Source organism: Ctenopharyngodon idella, chromosome 1, assembly GCF_019924925.1.
Source record: "Ctenopharyngodon idella isolate HZGC_01 chromosome 1, HZGC01, whole genome shotgun sequence".
NCBI classification, from domain to species: Eukaryota; Metazoa; Chordata; class Actinopteri; order Cypriniformes; family Xenocyprididae; genus Ctenopharyngodon; species Ctenopharyngodon idella.
This window is the reverse complement of record NC_067220.1, coordinates 21,100,700-21,117,350: the sequence shown is the minus strand read 5'-3', so window position 1 is coordinate 21,117,350 and position 16,651 is coordinate 21,100,700. Positions and strand designations below refer to the sequence as shown.

The following is a 16,651-nucleotide window of genomic DNA, read 5'->3' as shown; positions in this document are numbered from 1 at the left end:
AATATTGACTGCTTGCCATGGTGTATGATCAAACAATTAATGAAGAAGTTTAGTGAATGGTGTGAAACAGATTTAGCCTGCCATTACCTGTTGCATCTTGCTTAAATATTCTCATTTGCATATTTTTAGACAGCATCGTAATGGCAGTTTCAACAGATAATTTACTTATTCTACTCAAAGCATTTTTTAATGCTTAAGAATTTTAAGAATTTCTGAACTTCTGATGACTGATGAGAGAAGACATGAAAATGCCTGCATGTATATAAACACACAACAACACAAGAAACCACACAGACTCCGACATACATGTACACACATGTCTACAAGCTTGAGGTTTTTCCATTATGAGTCACTGTCACTATGGCAACAGGCTATAAACTCTTTTCCTTTCTTCATTAAAATCTGATTATGAATGAAATTAAATCTCCCACCTCCCATACACACACAAACATATACACTCGCACCTAATAACGCTATACTTTAACAGACAGGCAACACTTCACTCCATTGTATCCGTCTTTAATTTCAAAACTGTTCCCACCAACTCGTGTGAACAGACAAGGCTTAGCAAGTGTGTGTGTGTTGTGTGTCTTTATGTGTGTGTCTTGTGAGCTGAGAGGACTGGGGTTAAGCGTCCACTCCGCAGACAAAAGCCAAACTCTCTACAGCACTGTGACCTAGGAAACGCCAAGCTCGGTAAACACACACACGCAGACACACACTCTGAGATGGCAAACTATTTGGCTTGTCTAGGGTTTGGTGTGCGGATTAAGCAAGAAAACCACTATGATTTTTCACCCCGAAAACTCGTGGCACATTTCTCAAGAAAACCACACAGTCAAAGCCATATTTAAAATCAGCTAAGCGTGTGTGAACCCAAAGCCACTGCTAACAGACATGACAGGAATATGAAGACGTCTGCTGGCATATTCACATATTCAACCTCTCACTTTTTCTTCATGTTTAAGTTTCTAATCTTCTCACAAAGCTGTTCTCATAACATAGCGTCAGAGTTCCCAGAGACTTCATAATGTTTTGCTTTGGCTTGCAGGCTCTGTAACACAAGACGACCTGATAATTTTAATTTATGATCTGAGGTTAAAGCTGTAATTTCTGCACTACTATTACAAAAATAAAAAACATAACATAATTACAAATATGATATTTATTTTCAAACAGGCTTCCCAAACACTGCTCTCATCTGTCAACGGTCAGTCAAACAGATAGTCCCGCTCCAAACTCACACGATTGGTTGAGTCAATGTTGTTTGGTCAGGCTGGTTAGGATGCTACAACAAATGTGTTGATAGTACCACAGTGCCGTCCTCGGAATATCTTCTTTTAGAAATAAAGTCATACATGTTTGGAATTACATGAGGATGAGTAAACGATGACCGCATTTTCATTTTTGAGTGAGCAATCCCTTGAATTTAAACAAACAAAAAATTAGACACTTAAGCTGTAAGAAGTGATGCTAAATATTTAATCTCTTCATCCACACACAGAACATTCATCCACACATGATCAATATATGATTTAAATGTATGCACAAACAACTAACACAGACAATTACCATTGTAAGTCATTTGATTTGACTTAATAACCAGTGACAGGCTCAATAAAAGCCACACACAGACGTCACAACAGGAGAAATTCCTTCGGTGGTCAGAAACACCCACAAACACACTCAGAAAGTTTGCACAGTGTGAAACGGCACTAATGGTTACTGGATGAGGGATGATGGCTACATGACATGACAACAGTAACCGTAGCAACTATGAGCGGGTATTCGCACCAACAGTATGTTCGCGCCAGCTTGAGTCTGAGCAGAAAAAAACAAGTAACGACCCAAACCCCCACCCATCCCAGCATCTACAAAATTACAATTAAGACACTATAGGCACAACCATTATTTTTCTTGCACTGATCAATTTTAAGATTTTGGGCTATATTGCTTCCATAATGTATTCTTTCAGAATAGTGGAAAGAAAACTTCAAAAATACATTTTAAGTTTTTATTTTATTACACTTTTTTGTCTGTAGATTTCAGTTACATTATGTATCTTTTAAGACTCTTTACTCAAAATGTTTTCCGTTTTCTCACAATTATGAAGAAATTTAATGAATGTGGTGTGCAACAGATTTAGCCAGCCATTACCTGTTGCATCTTGCTTAAATATTCTCATTTGCATATTTTTAGACAGCATAGTTATGACATTATTATGACATAGTTATTTCTCATGCACTGAGCCAGAAATCTCTACTTCAGTAGCACATTCACCAAACTTTCAAATTTTATTCATATCTATTCACTGAAGGTTTTTAGAGAGGGGTTTGTTCATATATAATTTGCCTGATTTATATAACATTTTATTCCTAAAAACATATGATTTTTTAAAAACGTATTTCAGAAAAATTATAATGCAAAACAGTTGTCTTAATGTACTGTGATTATTCACCTAGGGAAATATGGTGATATCTGTTAGGGATATATAAACTGTCCCTCTCTTTCTATGTTTTTTCTCACTCCATCTGTTTTTTATTGAAGTGCCACTCTCATTTTCAATCTACTGTTGGGTTTTTACAGAGTTCTTAATGGACTCTCAAAAATCTGACCAGTCTCTCTCTCTCTCTCTCTCTCTCTCTCTCTCTCTCTCTCTCTCTCTCTCTCTCACTCTGCCTTCACGCTTCTCGTTTCACTTTCTTTCTCTCCCCTTCAAGTCTCTTTCTTCTTCCTTTCCCACTTTCTCTCTATCCAAACAGACACAGCTGTGACCGACCTGCTGTCCGTGAGAAATGTTATCTGAACGTTCTCTCCAACATAACCAATGTTATTCAAAGGTTTTCAAACAGGCCCGGCCTCTGAGGAGACAAAAGGCAGAAATACTTCAGCCGCTACTGTGGCAGCGGCCGTATGTGTGTAACCATAACTCATATTCACACAGACACACACACAAACATATACGCACACACACACACGTACAGCAGAAGCCGGGGTCACTAGGGCACCCGGCAAGATGAACAAAACAAGCTCTAGAAGGTTCTGTCACCCGCTACCAGACCATCCCCCTCCAAAAAAAAAAAAAAAAAAAAAATCACACACACTCCATCCAGACACATTAACGTCAAACCTGATCAGAGGGGCAGAGGAAAAGGACGTACAGAGAAAGAAAGAAAGAAAGAAAGAAAGAAAGAAAGAAAGAAAGAAAGAAAGAAAGAAAGAGATTAAAGCAGCATAAAAGAAATAAGGGATAAGAGAACAGGAAAAAGAGCAAAATAAAGCAAAACGAGATAGACAGAGTGATGAAAGAGGCAGGCAGATAAAAGCTGCACATGTTAGCCACAGATGTAGACGAGCAGAGATAATCTAATGAGGAGTGAACTGTGTGTGTGTGTGTGTGTGTGTGTGTGCGTGTGTGTGTGTGTGCGTGTGTGTGTGTGTGTGAGAGAGAGAGAGAGAGAGAGAGAGAGAGAGAGAGAGAGAGAGAGAGAGAGAACAAATCAAATAATACTATCAGAAAGTATTATACACTAGCAGTGCTTCCTTTTTCCCTCATTGTCTTTTTTTTCTCTCACACACACCTGCTACCATCTTGTTGAAATTGAAATGACAGACAGAACAGAAAAATCCTCCCTAAGAATCATAAAACCCCATATGTGCCTGCACACACACTCTTCATTGACTTCTATTGTTTTTTATACTAAGCTAATGATATTCCTATCCCTAACCCTCACATAAACCATTCTGCATTTTTACATTTTTATTACAAATTATTTAGGATGTTTATTATGCCATTTTCCATTGGCTGGTCCCCCAGTGTAGCTGTTTTATGGTTTTATTATCCCTGAGGGGACATTTGGTCCCCACAATGTAAGCAAAACTTGACCCCTACACAGACACACACACACAGGTTTGTTTTTGAGAATTGTGGGGACATTCCATAGGCGTAATAGTTTTTATACTGTACAAAACGTATTTTCTATCGCCCTACACCAACCCTACACCTAAACATACCCATCACAGGAAACTGTGCACATTTTTACTTTCTCACAAAAACTCATTCTGTATGATTTATAAGCCTTTTGAAAAATGGGGACATGGGGTAATGTCCTCATAAGTCACCCTCTCCTTGTAATACCTATGTCATACCCATGTCATTATATAAATTTGTGTCCTGATATGTCACACACACACACACACACACACACACACACAATCTGATGCTTTAAAAAGAAAACACGTAAAGGGTGTCTTGATAAATGCATTAATCTATTTCTTTAAGATCTGATTTTAAGCCCAGCATTTAACTTTAAGTCTCACGAACACACACACCTGATAGTTGAGCCTGAAGTTCCCAGTGTATTTTTAGGAGACCACACACAACCATACCATGTCTAGAACATGAACAGTGGCTGTATGCTGGCAGAAACATGAGCGATATGTGTAGCAGCACACACGCACACACACACACACACACACACACACACACACACACACACACAGACATTTCCTCCATCAACCTCCTGCAAAGTCCGTTAGAATGTTGTTTTTCCTGGTAAAGCTGTTAGTGCTCGCTATCCTTCCTCTCGCTCTCTCTGAGCAGCAGATGTTTAAGCGTGTATCTCCTTTTAACTCAATTTAGTCTGTTCATGGTCTGAACCTCCCTTACTGCTGATCCCTAGATGTCCTGCATAACTCAATTATAAGCACACACACGTACACACACATACACTCCGGTCTGGGAGTAATGAGCAAGATTAAGAAGACAGATCCCAAGATTTTGCTATGTTTATGCTGTAATTTACCACCAAATTTAATGTCACTATCTTTTGGTACTAATAAAAATTAATTAAACCCAAATCTACAAATCAACTAGAACATTAGGAAACCAAATAGGAACATATAAATGTATTAAAAATTAATCTTGGCAGGAAGGAGCTCAAATCCAACTACAGGAAAATAAATTAATTAAAAAGAAATATAATGTACCTAAAATAAGTAAATACATTTGTAAAAGCTACATTAATTAATACATTTTGAAAAGAGGCAAAAGTCCCATTTAAAAAAGGCAACAATGAGGAACGAAGAGAGAAACTGCGAAGAAGAGAGAAAGAGACAGAAAGGGGGGTGAGAAAAAAAAACAGGGAGAGGAAAGAGAGGGGCTAAAAGATAAAGGACTCACAGTCTGAAGAGTTTAGTCGTGCCCAGAAACAGCAACTCCGGAAGAACCTGAAGATTATTCCTGTTGAGACGCCTGCAAACACAGACACACGCAGCAACATGAAATCACACAAAACACACAGCGGTGCAGTTTATGTACATTCACCAGAGCAAAATTCAATGACTGTGAGGCACCAGAAACAGTATATGATGTGTATCAGACCTTAAACTGTTTGCAGAAAGTCTGATACAACATGGGTGGATTTCAGCTCACAAAACCTACTGGATTTAACAAGTTCTAAAACAACTAGAAAAATGCACCCCAGTGACATATTATAGAAAACATCAGAAAAATATTAACACCATAAATATCATGAATATATTCCATGAAACATCAGTTTATAGAAATATGCACTGATTGTGTTGCGCTCAAGAAAAATACTTTATACATTTAATGCTAGAAAATATTTCAATTCGTGCCCGCCAGCCGTCAACTTGAGCCTTGACTGTCTGTGTGTGTGTGTGTGTGTGTGTGTGTGTGTGTGTGTGTGTCTGTGGCTGGCAGACACTGTCAGTGTGTGGGGGCATCTAGCAAACACACGCAGACAAAGAACAGCCCGGAAAAACAGATGTGGGAAAAACAAACAGAACGTCTCACACAAAGTGAAGCGAAAGAACTTACAGTGCAAATACACACACACAAACACATATGCACACACGTCATGAAAGGAAATTATGCATATTTGCTTTTTTCAGCATCAATTCCATGATAAAAAGTAATTTCTCACTCTCTTTTGCTCTCAATTTTCTGACATATTAATAACCTGAGTAATATTCCCGACTAGTGCATGTATAACAGACATCATGCATGACAATCAGCACATATATAATACCCACTACGCATATTAATGAAGAGTGGCGCCACTGCTGTCTGTGCGTTAGATTAATGAGGCTGAGATTAATCAATAATGTTTTTAATACCAGAATACAGATCGTGCAGAGCAGCCTATTAAGCATCAGAGTTTTGAGAACTACTGCAATGACATTATGAAGCCTGCTGATAATGGGAGAACGTTAAAATAATACAAATACCCGATCAATTCTTGTGTTCTGACATCAGCATGCAAGATTTACCACACATCTATCACACCAGCCCGAAGTTCTAAAGTGAACTCTGCCTTCACAAAGTACGAAACCATCAAGCTCTCACTCTCCCCCTGTTTTACACCCTCACTTTCTCTGACACACTCTCGCAAACACTCGCACACTCAAACATCGCAGTCAATGACATCATCGTTGAGCTTCTGGGGTTACATCATTCCATTTGAATATTTAATGAATGATGAAATAATAACGAGGCACACAGTGCTGCACACTCCAGAAATGCCCACGTGTTTCACTCAGGCACAGAGGACAGCCTTCCCTGAGGACCCCGCTGCAGAAACACACAAAGACACACGGTGCTTAAAGCGAATAAGATCGACCCTTAAAATAGATGAGTACACACAGACACACACACTTACAGATAATGCACATAGCCAGACTCTTTCACACACACACAGACATGCACTCACAGTCATTTCCAAGGCGGGCTATAAAGTGAGATGACTTGCCAAAAAACAGGCAACAAGACGGAACAGAGGAAAGAATGAATTGAAAGTTAGTATGAAGACACACACAGCTACTGTAGCGCAAAGCAGACATGATTCGCAATCAATCACGTATAGCCAAGCACATGACATAAGTTTATGGCTTAGTTTATAAATCAGTAGACTCAGACGGGCCGCCTACAGTCTGTACACTGACAGCCTGATGCATATTGCACACAAAACTGGAAAGCACTGTCTTCATTTGGCAAGCACTAATCTGATTGGCTGAATCTGTGCAACTTCCTTATAGGTACACAGCCTTTATCAGTCCAGAAGGAAACAAAGTCTGGTACTGGGCCGATACAATGAGCGCTTTTGACGCCGAAATAATCTTTTACTTTGCTAAAGGTTTTCCAAATTAGTGGTATTAAATCTTCGAAAGATATTCAGGGTTTATTCACAAGTTATCTTGATATCCACAGGCAGAATTATATATTCATCTTTGATTTTTGAGTTATTTCTCAGTTGTGGATAAGCAGATATTCTGATTCTGAGTCTATATACCATTTTACAATATTTTACATTTACAGTGTTTTCTGAACAACTGTTTATGGAAACAACAACATTATTTAATTTCATTTTTTTTTTTTTTTTTAAACAAAACAAATTGCTTCAATTACACTGTTATTCCTGTCTAAGTGGGCAGTTCTACCTGCCATTAGCTCACAACCAACAACTAGCCCAAAACTGTGTGACTGTAAAAAAAAAAAAAAAAAAAAAAAAAATACAAAGGCTGAGGGAAAAAGAACTGCAAAAACAAGCAGGAAAAAAGGATCTCGCACGTTTGCTCAAGTCTTTCTCCATAGGCTTACTTTACCTGACTGCATTGCTCATGACTAGCAAGCCGTGACGAAGGGTATTTGTGCGTATGTGTGTGTGTGTCAAGAAAGGGGGGTCATATGTGGAACAGAGTCTCCACTTTTCCTCCCTACAGGAGGTCGTCACACCCAATACCTATATGCATCCCCAATACGCATACACACACACTCTCTCTCACACATATTTATGAAGGGCCTTTGGTAAGGCCATTATAATGCCTGTGCGTTCTAATCCTCTCAGCTATGCAGTCACCCTCCAGCATTAGACTCCTGCTTTTGTATCGGCACAGTGGGACTGATCTTACACACTGACTTTAGCTGTGCTATTCAGCACTACCGCTAGCTCCTCTATCCCTACACTTATCACTATAAAGAGCTATTCATCGCCACCATTCGTCCGCCTAACCCTTCAGTTATGCCAACACTGCACAATTTATGCCGAAAGCAAGTTTGCTATTATTACAAGATATTACCAGTTAGCTGTATTCTGCTTTATGAGCTATATATTACCGCACAAAGCCACATTCACGGTTAATGCCATTGACCCTTTCGCTAGTTAGCATTCAGAGCCACACGCAGCTGACACAAATCCTTTATAAAACTAAAGTTATCATACTTGTGAGTGAATTATAGGTCTTTCACAGAGCCGAGTTGGCATAAGCCTTTTGTGGTTCAGCTGGGTTGGTTGCAGTCATTAAACATTTCCCCACCAAATTAAAAGGTAATGACTAGAAGAAAAATAGGATAGCATTGGGCAGGTGATTGACTGAGCCTCACACGGAGCAGCTCTAAATGCCAGCCCTAATGTGATTGTGCATGTAAACTGAACATCTGCCAGTCACCATTAAGAGAAGGTAATTGACAGTCAATCATCTTAAATTAAATACTGATTCTACAATCAGAATCTAGACAGTAATTGTGATCATACAATAGCATAGATTAGTGTTTAAGCTCCTCTCAAGAGAGAAATGTGGTTTTGTGGGGAATTTAAAATTCATTCATTGTATAATACATTACTTTTCTGCACAATAATCTTTATTAATTGCAATCCATTATTAATTGCTAATTCGCCCTGGGTTCAGTTGGGAACTTCAAATGGGTTTTTAGAATTTATGAGTAAAATAAGTGCGGTGTGCAGCTACTGAGTAAAAAATTAACAATTTATGAATCAAATAAAATCAGTAGTGGACATTATTTGAAGAGAATATGATCCCACTTTATATTACACTGTCTTTAACTATTATCTACATACATTAAAAAAAACTGTTAGGTACAGTGTACTTATTGTGTTCATGTTGTATAATAGAACACTTTTGCTGCTACTGACGTGGGATGTGGTTAAGGTTAGAGACTGGTTTGTGGTATGGTTAGGTTTAAGGATGGTTTAAGGAGTAGGGTCAACAATGTAATTAAAGATGTAATTACATGCAGGTATTTTTTAAATGTAAGTAAAACATGTATGCACAGTACACACTAAGTACATTGTATCAAATGAGTAATTTAAATGTTAGTACATTGTAATTAAGGACACTTCATATAAAGTGGGTCCAAGAATTTTGTTATACAACATAGTTTATACACAGTTATGGCTCAAAAATGAATTTCAAATCCAATGTGTGCTTAAAAAAAGCACAAGTTGCTAACAAGTTGCTACACTGAAAGAAATGTTAATCTAAATAGAAAGCCGCTTGTTTAAAAAAAACAAAAAACAACAACAAAAAAAACCTTAGAATTTCCTGAGGCAACCCATGGCTCCAAAATTCTAATTCTATTCTGCGTCCGCTCCTTATTAATTTGTCATACTGGTTCATATTATCTACCATACGTACATATATCATTAAGAGAGATCTGCAGTACACCAAGTGCACCACTTTAAGAAACTGACGAAACCTAAACTTTTGTCTGAGTCAGTGACAAAGAGATAAAGGCCATCAGAATGAATATGGTTTAAAAAATGGAGAATAGCTGGGGGGTAAAAGCTTGAAAGAAAAGATGGGAGGGGGGGTTCCTTAAGAGCGTAATTCCCGTTTCCATTCCAGCTTCCAGTGTCATTCTCTTAAAGGGCTGTGTGTGCCAGAGTTAGTTGCGCATGTGTGTGTTCCCCTGAGGCTGGGTTGGCTGTCAGACAAAAATGTTGCTCCATCAAATCCTGACCACAATGCGCGCACACACACACATGCCCACAACATACAATATCCTCCATTAATGTATGAAAACACACATTTGATTGTGTAATGCCATTTTACAATTAAATTGTACTCAGTAGGTCACACTGTTAATGTTAACTCACAAATACACTGCTGACTTTTAGCCCTACTGGCCAGTGCAGCATATCTGTGTGTGTGTGTGTGTGTGTGTGTGTGTGTGTGTGTGTGTGTGTGTGTGTATGTTAGTCACTCACAGTCTTTCCAGCTCTTTCAGCTCCTGAAATGCCCCTCTCTCAATAGAACTGATCTTGTTCTCCATTAGCTGCCTAAGAAAGGAAATGAAAGAGAGAGAGATAGAGAGAGAGAAAGAGAGAGAGAGACCAAAATAAAGATAAGTCACTCATTGCATGAATTTCAATGATTAAAATGGTTATGTCTGTGCATAGTATACTTGGCTCTTTTATAGAGAACACTTTATATTTCATTGTCCACAAATAGTTTTCACAAACACCATTTCACAGTATATCTCACAATCTGAGACCCTCCTCTCATTATAAAACCACCGTAAATAAGAGCTTTCAACCCAGTCTAAATACAACATCTATACTTAGACTATGATTTGAAAAACAACATAACTGCACCATTTCCTTCAGCTATGCTGGCCTACAAAAGCAAAACGCCTGTCAAAAATGAGTGAATTGGCAGAAATCTGGTCTCTTAGACTATGATCTGTCCTTTGACAGACAGGTTTGTCTCAAATACGATCAGATTTAGAGAGAAAAAAAGTGTGAAGATTCATATCAAATCATTCAATCAAACCACATTGCAATTTTTTCTCAGTTCCAGCTTTGGTGCAGTTACTGCATTTTGCCTTTTTAAAGTTCATTACAACATCACAGATACCCAGGTGAACTTTCATTGGTACACCCTTGCAGTATGGGAATTTTTAACATCATTCAAAGGTTTACTGATGCATTATTTAACCCTTCCGTGCTATAAGATTCAACATAGCTAGAAATTGACCCTATATGAAAAATCACAGCTCAAGTCACAATTTTCTATTTGACTGAACGTGTGTGCGAGACATGGTGAAAGTAAAAGTGTTGTACTCTATGTAGATGTAAGATGTCTTGAAGTGTCGGTTAACGTAAGTTGATTTTAAGTTGAAGTATGTGTCATAAATCTGAAGTAAAACATTATAAATCAATAAATCAGAATATGTTTTGGCAGTGTTTTATGAGGTTTGATAATTAAGGTAATTTCAGTCCTATGTACCAGCAAGAGAGCAAGGAAATTGAGATTAGTTCACCCAAAAATTAAATTTCTGCCATTAATCACTCACCCTCATGTCGTTCCAAACCCGCAAGACCTTTGTTCATCTTCGGAACACAAATTAAGATATTTTTGATGAAATCCAAGAGTTTTTTTTTTAATCTCCCATAGAAAGCAAAAAAATGACTATATTCAAGGTCCAGAGAAGTAGTAAAGACATTGTTAAAATAGTCAACTTGACTACAGTGGTTCAACCTTAATGTTATGAAGTGACGAGAATACTTTTTGTGTGCAAAAACAAAACAAAAAGAAAGACTTTATTCAACAATTTTTCCTCTTCCCTGTCAGTCTCCTACACAGTTGACAGTGAAGAGCTTCCGTGTTTACATCCAAACGCCAGCTCAGTATTGGCCGACGCTAATCCACGATGCATACATGTGATGCTGACCAATACAGAGTTTGCGTTCTGACGTAGAATACGGAAGCTCTGCACTGCGTTCACTGCGTCAACTGCATAGGAGACTGACAGGGAAGAGGAAAAATTGTTGAATAAAGTCGTTATTTTTGTTTTGTTTTTGCGCACAAAAAGTATTCTCGTCGCTTCATAACATTAAGGTTGAACCACTGTAGTCCCGTTGACTAGTCCCGTCCCCAACTACCTTTCTGGACGTCAAAAGGTGCAATGACGTTGCTGCCTATGTGTGGATCAGATACCCTCGGATTTCATCAAAAATATCTTAATTTGTGTTCCAAAGATCAACGAAGGTCTTACAGGTGTGGAACGACATGAGGTTGAGTACTTAATGACAGAAATTTCATTTTTGGGTGAACTAACCCTTTAATGACAGAAATTTCATTTTTGGGTGAACTAACCCTTTAAGAGTAAGAGAGAGGGGACAGGAAAGACAGACACTGAGAGAAAGTCTTCATCTGAAATACTACCCTCCAAGTGGGAGGGCAAACCTGTTCTTACATGAGCTCTCTATATGTCTCTCTCTAACACATACATTCACACCCACACATTCCATCTCACTCACATTTACATTCACAAAATCTCCCGCTCTGTCACAACCTCACACAGAGACAGAGAGGAAGATAGAAAGAAAGATAGACAGACCCTTCACATTCCGATAACGCAATCATTTTCAGAATAAATGCTTTCTTTGTGTGTTTTTGACAATCATGGGCTCACTGCCTCGTTAAGCTTCACCGTTCAAACTTGTTCTCTCTATGGGTGCGTATACTACAAGTGTTTAACCACCAATGAAATCCAGAACAATGCATTTTGTGACAAGTCATGGCATTTGGCATAACGATGCATTCGCTGGCATTAATCTAATAATGGGACTATTTTGGACCAATGCGTTGCTGGATAATGGGAGTAAATATGAAATATATATATAATTTTAAGTTTAATTTAATGAGATATTTACATTAATATTAAAACAGTAGTATTTAACAGAGGTATTTTTAAAATGAGCCTGATGAAGATAAATATTTTACGTAGACTACACTTTTATTTGTTCGTTTTTTTGTTTGTTTGTTTGTTTGTTTGAGATAAATCTGCATTATGCATGCAAAATACAAAACAAATCCAAGAAAACAAAAAACTACTTCTTCAATACTTACAGAACTCTGAGGTGCCTCAGTCCCGCAAAATCTGCTTTAGTGATTTTAGTCAGATTGTTTGCATTCAGGTCACTGTGGAAAGAAGAGGGGGTAAAACTGTGAATAATGACTTAAGTATGGAGCCCTAATTAAGAAGTCTAATTTAGGTCATTAAGTGGTAAATGAGGCTATGAACAATTTTTTTTCTGGTCACTTCATTACACTGGCCTTGGCTACATTGAATTCCACATGTTCAGCAGCATGCTGGATTTCTTAAATTGTCTGCATCATCATTATGCACCATCCCTGAATGTATTTTATCATTGGTGAAATATGTGCTAGACTGTGGATGAGTTCTTAGCTGGTTTCTAATTGAATTCTGGTCAGGGTTCAGCAATCCTGACCAATTAACGTTGGTGTCATGTAGCCTTTCAAATCTACTTTTCTATATGACAGGTAGATACCCAGCCAAATAAATGCATATGTAGTTTTAAACAGAAAAAAATGCATCAGCCAGGAATGATTGAAATTCTAATAATTAAGTAAAAAGTCAGGATTTTAACTGTCTTTTGGTGGTTTAACAACTCTTGCAGTCTCGAAGCAGAGCAGGTTGTGTTTAAACTTCATGCCAGTTTAATTAATGAATCCCACTTCAGAAAGACAGTCAATGACAGATACAGACATGCGTGAGTGGAATAGAAAAGGACACTCTGGTTTTGTTCTGATAACAGCACTTCAAAAAGCATGTAACAGAATAATATTAATATATAATTTGTGTGGCTTATTATAAAGAATTAACAACAGTACAATTTAATGTGTGACAGACACGAATAAATAATATATATTACGTATTATTAATAAATATAATAAATAGTATGCTTTATATTAATGATATTTGGTCGTGCATTAGTGCTGTATGCATGTTGAATTAATTTACAAGAGATAATAATTATAATTCGTATAGGCTATAATAGAAATCGTCTGAATTATTTTGTGGACCAAATGTATAATAAATGCACAGTGTTATTACTATAGTAAACTACTGGTCATTGTAATTGTGTTAATGTAGCGTGTTTCGGCGCACTCACAGTCGCTCAGCGTTGCGGGGAATGTTCCGCGGCACGCTCCGCAGACTCTGCCCGTGGCAGTCCACCGCTGTCCCGCTGCAGGAGCACTGAGACGGGCACGACTGAGCCCCAGCCCCGCCGAGCAATGCACAGAGCACCACTGCTTTCAACACAAACATCACTGCTGTTTCCCCAAGTTCTGATAAAACACACGAAATTCCTGGTGCGAAACAGTTGCACCAAAGCAGGAGCAGGAGTTTTAAATCCAAAAAGGAGAGGAGTCACAACAAATGATCTTTGAGAAAAAAGCACTTGTAATCTCCTCCGACTGGAATGTTTTTCCCTTCTTCTTTACAAAGGAAAATAAATAGCAATTCAATCCAGATCAGCTCCCATCTGGGATCTACGTAGTCTCTTCTGTACAGGGACGCGAGTTTAGAGTCTAGATCCCGACAATTCCGCCGCAAACCAAAGTTTAAACTATTCCCGCACGCGCATTGTCGCTCTGCGCTTGTTTTGTGGCTCCAAAAACACCTTATGCGCACATTTACGCCAGACACGCGCTTGGAAACACGCACTTGAAAAGCCACCTGGTGATAGAGATGCGGTCATACACATCCAGCGGAGCTGATCTTCACGTGCGCTTAGAGGGTATTGATTAATTAGGTGTATTGATCTCGCGAGCCCTCATGCATCCATCATCTTGTCACACAGGGACAAACCTGCTTTATAAATCCAACTCGGTGCCTGGTAAAGTCCTGGGTGATCTTCGCTGATCTGCCTTTATTCGAATACTCAATCGGAAGTGTGTGTGTCTCTCTGGCACCTGATGGCGCGCGCGTGTGTGTGTGTTCAGAGCAAAGGCGGCGCCTCTAGTGTGGAAATAAGCCCCGCACACCGATAATATTCGGTAACGGAGTCACACACAGTTTCTCGATCCAACACGGGTACCGAGTCTAGATAGGAGACAGTCAAACCCGCCCTTCAAGTTTACTGCACTGAGACACCTCGGGACTTTAAAGAATCATTTAAAACATGTTATCTGACAGGTAGGAATAGGCTATAGTGTTTTTAGAAGAATCCCGACTTTGAAATCATGAAGTTGCAGTCTAAATGGGCATTTCCTGTAGTTAGTGAATCAAATAATTCCCATGCATGCACCAATGCAGTGAATGAATTCCTGTGTTTTGATTTCCTCCGTTCTCACGCTCGGATTAAAGTTGTTTTAGGTGAAGTGCGGCTCTCGGACAGGGGATTCTCTCTCTCAGACTAACATGGAATTGCTCTATATACACCGGGAGCGGCTCCACCCCTCGATCCGCCCCGCTGGCCGCATGAGCCCGAGCCGTCTGCCTTCTACGGCACTGCCGCTCTAGGGACATGAACAGCTATCACGAGCAGTCTAAAGACGGTAGCCGATGCGCAAGTGACGCACAGAGAGCTAACAAGTGAGGCAGCATCTGTTTGTCTGTCGCACATACGCTCTCTTTTGCTTGTGAATGAGGTAAATAAATGGTTAGCTGTTTAGTAATTGCAGGGAAAGTTTTTAAACCATCTGAAACAATCAAAGCTGCTTAAGGAGATTACGGATGAATATCTACAGATCTGAATCCAGATTCAAGTTAACAACAACAGGAACTAAAACCAGAGAGAGGTGGAGAGTTTTGCCCGGGAGACAGAAGCAAAAGAAGGTAGCAGGAATGACCTCAATCACCTTCTCAGTATGCACCTGCAGGGTAGGGAGAGGTCAAGGGTCAATTGCAGCTCCTGTGAAGCTTAAACACACACACACACACACAGAGTTATCTAAAATATATTTTTGGCCATTTATTAATTAATTCTCTATGTACATAGCATGTTTTAAATGTATACATGTTCTGTAATGTATTTCTTACTATTTATTATCAATTTTAAAACAAGTCTATAAGTCTTCATTTGTCAAGGTATTGTGGTGGATTGATGGGTAGATAAAGGTTATTGAGTTGTAGTTGAGTGGTAGGTTGAGTTAGACATACTATGTAATGTGACGTAGGATAGATATAGTTGTAGTAAGGTTATTGAGTTTGGTAAGTTGAGTAAGGTGCTGAAATAAGAAATGTGAGATATTGAAGTAGATTGGTAGGCTGAGTCAGGGACATGGGTCATTGCTTAAATTCACAGAGCCCAGGACAAAATGATTATAGTTGAGTCCCCTCCCCCAGAGCCAATGAGTAGGCTATAGCATGGGCCTCACTGAGCCCAGTTTCTCTGTCCATACTGACAAGCATCAATTCACTAAAAGTCAATGTATGGCAAGTTCAGCTGACGTCATTCAATATAATATCACATGAAAAGTTAAATTAAATTAGGTGTAGAACAACAGAAGAAAGTCAAAACTGCAGTTAAACTTAAATCATCAGCCAATCCAATTTAAAAATAAAAAAGGCACATTGCTTTTTTTATGTGTGTCTGTCTTTCTGTCTTCTGGTTTAAGACCTTTTCTGTTTCTTTTGCTGTTGTTTCTTAAGTTCTTCATAATTAAAACAATTTATTTAATGATATTTAAAACTTTAAAAAAAAATAGCATCAAATTACTGAATGCACCTTTAAATGTTTATAAAACAATTAGTTCTGGTCTTTGAATTTGATTGGCAGAGCGGCATTCTGTGAGTGCTTCTATTTAGTGAATTTTTAGTGAATTTAGTATTTTAGACTTTTCACTGTTTGTATCAGTCCACTAGTCTTTTCTTCTTCTTCTACTTCTTTTTTTCTCTCTCTCTCTTTTTTTTTCATTTTTCAGACAGACAGTGGGGATTTTTCAACAAGTGACTATGTTAATGGGTATGTCATTAAGCATGTTTGCACAATAATACACTGATAACTATCAAAAATCAGTTTATTGAAAAACCCGATTTACCAGTTTACATGCAAATCAATAATCTGGCAATGCA

At 38.5% G+C, this 16,651-nt stretch overlaps 1 protein-coding gene across 4 annotated transcripts in view; it reads right to left on the bottom strand.

Moving 5' to 3' along the window:
* slit2 (slit homolog 2 (Drosophila)) overlaps positions 1-14,989 on the bottom strand; it is an 84,913-nt gene extending 69,924 nt beyond the window's left edge. For 3 of the 4 annotated variants that reach the window (XM_051899342.1, XM_051899319.1, XM_051899336.1), the window contains exons 1-4: positions 13,743-14,989; positions 12,676-12,747; positions 10,029-10,100; positions 5,183-5,254 (exon numbers count right to left, since the gene is read on the bottom strand). In XM_051899342.1, coding sequence (XP_051755302.1) covers positions 5,183-5,254; positions 10,029-10,100; positions 12,676-12,747; positions 13,743-13,900 — 374 coding nt within the window. In that variant the 5' untranslated portion in view covers positions 13,901-14,989. The remainder of the gene's footprint in view (positions 1-5,182; positions 5,255-10,028; positions 10,101-12,675; positions 12,748-13,742) is intronic. The other variant, XM_051899327.1, reaches the window with a different exon arrangement.
* Between the last annotated feature and the right edge of the window lie 1,662 nt (positions 14,990-16,651).